This window comes from Xenopus tropicalis, chromosome 4 (assembly GCF_000004195.4).
Source record: "Xenopus tropicalis strain Nigerian chromosome 4, UCB_Xtro_10.0, whole genome shotgun sequence".
Lineage (NCBI taxonomy): Eukaryota > Metazoa > Chordata > Amphibia > Anura > Pipidae > Xenopus > Xenopus tropicalis.
This window is the reverse complement of record NC_030680.2, coordinates 25,927,786-25,933,785: the sequence shown is the minus strand read 5'-3', so window position 1 is coordinate 25,933,785 and position 6,000 is coordinate 25,927,786. Positions and strand designations below refer to the sequence as shown.

At 36.0% G+C, this 6,000-nt stretch overlaps 1 protein-coding gene across 1 annotated transcript in view; it reads right to left on the bottom strand.

Moving 5' to 3' along the window:
• Positions 1–2,589: 2,589 nt before the first annotated feature.
• luzp2 (leucine zipper protein 2) overlaps positions 2,590–6,000 on the bottom strand; it is a 337,413-nt gene continuing 334,002 nt past the window's right edge. The window contains exons 11-12 of the mRNA XM_002936503.2: positions 4,021–4,095; positions 2,590–2,987 (exon numbers count right to left, since the gene is read on the bottom strand). Of these exons, the coding sequence (XP_002936549.1) occupies positions 2,886–2,987; positions 4,021–4,095 (177 nt within the window). The 3' untranslated portion in view covers positions 2,590–2,885. The remainder of the gene's footprint in view (positions 2,988–4,020; positions 4,096–6,000) is intronic.

Genomic DNA, 6,000 nt, shown 5'->3' with positions numbered 1-6,000 from the left:
TGGGATCAAGTACAGGTACTGTTTTATTATTACAGAGAAAAGGGAATCATTTAACCATTAAATAAACCCAATAGGGCTGTTCTGCCCCCAATAAGGGGTAATTATATCTTAGTTGGGATCAAGTACAGGTACTGTTTTATTATTACAGAGAAAAGGGAATCATTTAACCATTAAATAAACCCAATAGGGCTGTTCTGCCCCCAATAAGGGGTAATTATATCTTAGTTGGGATCAAGTACAGGTACTGTTTTATTATTACAGAGAAAAGGGAATCATTTAAACATTAAATAAACCCAATAGGGCTGTTCTGCCCCCAATAAGGGGTAATTATATCTTAGTTGGGATCAAGTACAGGTACTGTTTTATTATTACAGAGAAAAGGGAATCATTTAACCATTAAATAAACCCAATAGGGCTGTTCTGCCCCAATAAGGGGTAATTATATCTTAGTTGGGATCAAGTACAGGTACTGTTTTATTATTACAGAGAAAAGGGAATCATTTAACCATTAAATAAACCCAATAGGGCTGTTCTGCCCCAATAAGGGGTAATTATATCTTAGTTGGGATCAATCACAAGGTACTGTTTTATTATTACAGAGAAAAGGGAATCATTTAACCATTAAATAAACCCAATAGGGCTGTTCTGCCCCAATAAGGGGTAATTATATCTTAGTTGGGATCAAGTACAGGTACTGTTTTATTATTACAGAGAAAAGGGAAATTAATTTAAAAAATGTGTATTATTTGATAAAAACAGGAGATTGCCTTCCCATAATTTGGAGCTTTCAGATAATGGATCACATACTTGTACAGTACAGGTATGGGACCTGTTATCCAGAATGCTTGGGATCTGGGGTATTGTATAATTCAGTGTTTAGCTATTTCTTCAATGATTGTAGACCATGTCACTTGGTCACTAGGTCATCCATCTGTTGACTACATGTAAGAATATTGTATTTGCCGCCACCGGCAGGCAGCCAGCCAATGAAGAATGGAAATGTACAAAAGGCTGAAACTGCAAATTTAACCAAATAAAGGCAAACATTAAGATAATTAATTAGTATGAAATTACCAGTGTACACTACTAAGTCAATGCCTTGAGGTTTCTCTCAAATACTTTTATTTTTTTAAATGAGAAGTTCTAAGCACCAGAGACTGATTGTAACTGAATATGTGAACAGAGCACTGTGCATATTAAGTTCATTTGTATTAATTAAATACAGTTAAAATTGCTCTTCATTCCTTATGGGATTGAACACTTTGGGGCACATTTACTAACCCACGAACGGGCCGAATACGTCCAATTGCGTTTTTTTCGTAATGATCGGTATTTTGCGTTTTTTTCGGAAAATTATTGCGACTTTTTCGTTACCAATACGATTTGCGCGAAAAAACGCAAGTTTTTCGTAGCCATTCCGAAAGTTGCACAAAATCTGGCGATTTTTTCGTAGCGTTAAAACTTGTGCGAAAAGTCACGTTTTTTTCGTAGCGTTAAAGGCGTCGCGCCTTTTAAGTTAACGCTACAAAAAAGGTGCGACTTTTCGCGCAAGTTTTAACACTACGAAAAATCGCGACTTTTTGTGCAAGTTTTAACGCTACGAAAAAATCGCCAGATTTTGCGCAACTTTCGGAATGGCTACGAAAAACTTGCGTTTTTCTGCGCAAATCGTATTCGTATTTTTTGCGAATTTTTTCGGCGACTTTACGACTTTTCGGAAATTATCGCGACTTTTTCATTAGAAAAAGTCGCGATAATTTCCGAAAAGTCGTAAAGTCGCCGAAAAAAATCGCAAAAAATACGAAAAAGTCCCAAAATGTTCGTTTTCCAATCGGAATTTTTCCAATTCGGTTGGAATTCGTGTCTTAGTAAATCAGCCCCTTTCTGTATTTCAATTGTGATTGAACAATATTCTGCATGAGCTGCTTTCTTAGCCGGGCAAGGGTAATGTCGGGACTGTTGTTGAGGGGTGGGTAGGAAGTGGGGCCGTGACATCACGGGGGCAGGGCTATGACGCGGCCAGCAACGATTGGCCGATCACTGTGTCAATGTTACTGCGTCCTGCACAGTTTTCCTAATTAGGGAAACCAGGCAGGAGGTTTTGACCCGGGCAGCTCTTCCAAAAACCGGGCTGTCTGGGTCAGAAACGACACAGGTGGCAACCTTAGCTGTGCAAGTGAAATAGTAGGCATCGGGCTACAATTAGAATCACACTAAATCTAATCTTCTTTAGCTTAGTTCTAGTGATGAGCAAATTTTTTCAGCAGGCATGGATTTGTAGCGAATTTCTGCATTTCGCCAATGTTGAATTGTTTCGAGAAACTTCTGCAAAAATTCACTGCAGAAAATTGTTTTGCACTTGAAAATAGATCACATCAAATTGGGTGCGGTCATGTAAAAATGGGCGCAGTCACATCAAAATAGGTGCTGTTGCGTCAGAAAAAAAAGTTCTGCGCGACACATTTCACAAATTTTTCGCTGTTTCACAAATTTTTTTTGTCATTTAGCTGTGGTTTTTTTGTGGGAAATCCTTTCCTTTCACAGTTACATACATGCCTAGTTGTATGCTGCAAATAAAATATCTCAAACTCAATGTGTAGAAAACAGAGTTATTTATAATAAGCAAAAAAAAACCCAATCTATTACAACATGTTCAATATATCCACTCTTACAAAGCAGTTGTTCAAACATCCAATGCCATCTGGTTATTGCTAAAACATATTTACAAATCTATTATAATTTGAACTTTTCCAAGACTAGTTTACAAACATTCATAAATTAGTGGAAAATGACATGCTTTAGAAATGTAAGTACATCTTCATGCTTTCTGAACTCCAAGGAAGTTGAAGACGACTGTAAATTATAAACTTTTGGGAAATTTTATTTTACAGAGTTTTTTCATTTGTAATGTTCATATTTCCTTCGCTAATCTTGTGCTCTTCTGTTGCCTTTTCTTCTGGATGAAGCCAAGGTGGTCCGTGCAATTGCTGGGGATAAAGTATAGAAGAAGTTTTCAGTTAATATACAGAATGAGTGTCGAATAATTGATACAATTGATATATTTGGTGCTATGCAATGGATTATATTTTAATGTTTATTGCTTGGGGTAAATTGTTAGTTATTTATTGAAAATATAAAATAACTCAATAACAAAATAACATAACAAAATGTGTATTGTGTATTTTTTTATATTTATAATATGGAACATAAGAAGTAACATTGTTATATTGAATTATGCATGGTTTGTGGCTGCTGAAAAGGTATTCAAGAGATTTAGGAAAGGGAGGAACTTTCTGTTATTTCCCCTTTAAAACCTGTGAAGGAGTAAGTGTTTTTATGCTTATGAGTAAAGGTGGCCACTGTAAGATCCGCTTGTTTTGTAAGGGTGCCCATACATGGGCAGATAAGCTGCCAAATCAGACTAAAGGACCCAAATCATCAGCTAAAATTTGCCCGTCTATGGCCACTAGTGATGAGCAAAATAATTCGCCAGGCATGGATTCGAGGTGAATTTCTATGTTACGCCATTTGCTGATTTTTTTTTTTCAAAACGGGTGACACAATTCACCACGGGCAAATTTCACTTTGTGTCAAAAAATTGTGGCCACTAGTGATTGGCAAACTAATTCATCAGGCATGGATTTGCGGCGAATTTCCGTGTTTTCCGTGACAATTTTTTTTTTTTTTTGTTGCAACTGCTTAGGGGCAGTTCTGCAGAGTTCTGAGAGATATACTGCAACATTAAATCCTGCATAATCTCTAGATAGTACAGACATTCTAATCTGGAAATCTTCCTTAATCCTTAATCTCATCTGATAAATCTTTATAAACCAAATATAATTTACATTAAACCCCGTACCCTAATATTTATATATAGTGTATTATATTATTTACTGCCACACATTATTTGCCATACAAATGGTTTGGCATGTAACATTACATTCATCACACCCATAAGTAAGATTTATTTGTATATATCAGTATCAGATATAAGTAGAAGATCATGCACACTCCTTGTACCTGAATTCCTGGTTCTAACTCCACACTCTTGCTTGTTAGTGTTGAATTATGATGTAGTCTGCATGTCTGTCCAGCCTAAAAAGAAGGAATACATTGTCATATTGTCATGTACATTGCAGATTAAAATGACTAAGGAACAGTTTTTGTGAAAAATAATAGTACAGTACGATTTTGACTCCAGTATTGTATAACAGAGTTTCAAATATAGAAATGTGGGGGAGAGGGGAGACAACAGGGGGAAATGGGCATGCACTGTTACAGGCTTTACAGTTTAATACCACAAGATTTACTATGGGAGGACTCAATGCAAAGGGATTCCTCTACTTATAGATTGGTTTCAGAGGTTTTAAATGCAGGTCCTCAAATCAACACTAGTGATGGGCGAAAAAAATGGGCAATTGGGCAACAAAATTCGCAGTGTGTCCAAAAATTATTGCCCGTGTCAAAATAATTGACGCCTTTCAAAAAGAATTGTCTCGCTTGTCAAATGTATTGTCGAGCGTCAAAAGAATTGTCTCTTTCATAAAAAGAATTGTCAACCGTCAAACTAATTGTCATGCGTCAAACGTATTGTTGAATGCGACAATTTTTTTGACGGGCGTCATTTTCCCCATTTCGCAAATTTTTCGCCATTTTGCAAATCTTTTGAAAGATTCTAGAATTTTTTGGCGAAGCAAAATGGGACAGAAGCGCTCATCACTAATCAACACCAATGAATTTCCTAAAATAAACAGGGCGGAGGAATCGTAAATGATGCTGACACTGCGTTCTGGTGGTATTATACATAATATTGGCACTGTATATATACAGGTAAAGGATCTGTTATCCAAAAAGCTCAGAATTATAGAAAGGCTATCCACTCCATTTTTTAAAAAAAAATCTCTGTAATGATAAAACAGCACCTTGTACTGATCCCAACTAAGATATAATTACCCCTTATTGGGGGCAGAACAGCCCTATTGGGTTTATTTAATGGTTAAATGATTCCCTTTTCTCTGTAATAATAAAACAGTACCTGTACTTGATCCCAACTAAAATATAATTACCCCTTATTGGGGGCAGAACAGCCCTATTGGGTTTATTTAATGGTTAAATGATTCCCTTTTCTCTGTAATAATAAAACAGTACCTGTACTTGATCCCAACTAAGATATAATTACCCCTTATTGGGGCAGAACAGCCCTATTGGGTTTATTTAATGGTTAAATGATTCCCTTTTTTCTGTAATAATAAAACAGTACCTGTACTTGATCCCAACTAAGATATAATTACCCCTTATTGAGGCAGAACAGCCCTATTGGGTTTATTTAATGGTTAAATGATTCCCTTTTTTCTGTAATAATAAAACAGTACCTGTACTTGATCCCAACTAAAATATAATTACCCCTTATTGGGGCAGAACAGCCCTATTGGGTTTATTTAATGGTTAAATGATTCCCTTTTTTCTGTAATAATAAAACAGTACCTGTACTTGATCCCAACTAAGATATAATTACCCCTTATTGGGGCAGAACAGCCCTATTGGGTTTATTTAATGGTTAAATGATTCCCTTTTTTCTGTAATAATAAAACAGTACCTGTACTTGATCCCAACTAAGATATAATTACCCCTTATTGGGGACAGAACAGCCCTATTGGGTTTATTTAATGGTTAAATGATTCCCTTTTCTCTGTAATAATAAAACAGTACCTGTACTTGATCCCAACTAAGATATAATTACCCCTTATTGGGGGCAGAACAGCCCTATTGGGTTTATTTAATGGTTAAATGATTCCCTTTTCTCTGTAATAATTAAACAGTACCTGTACTTGATCCCAAAGATATAATTCATCCTTAGTGGAGGAAACATTCCTGTTGGGTTTATTAAAAATTTGAATGTTTTTGAACAGACTTGACGAGTGAAGACCCAAATTATGGAAAGATCCCATATCTGGAAAATCCTAGGTCCCAAGCATTCTGCATAACAAGTTTAATACCAAC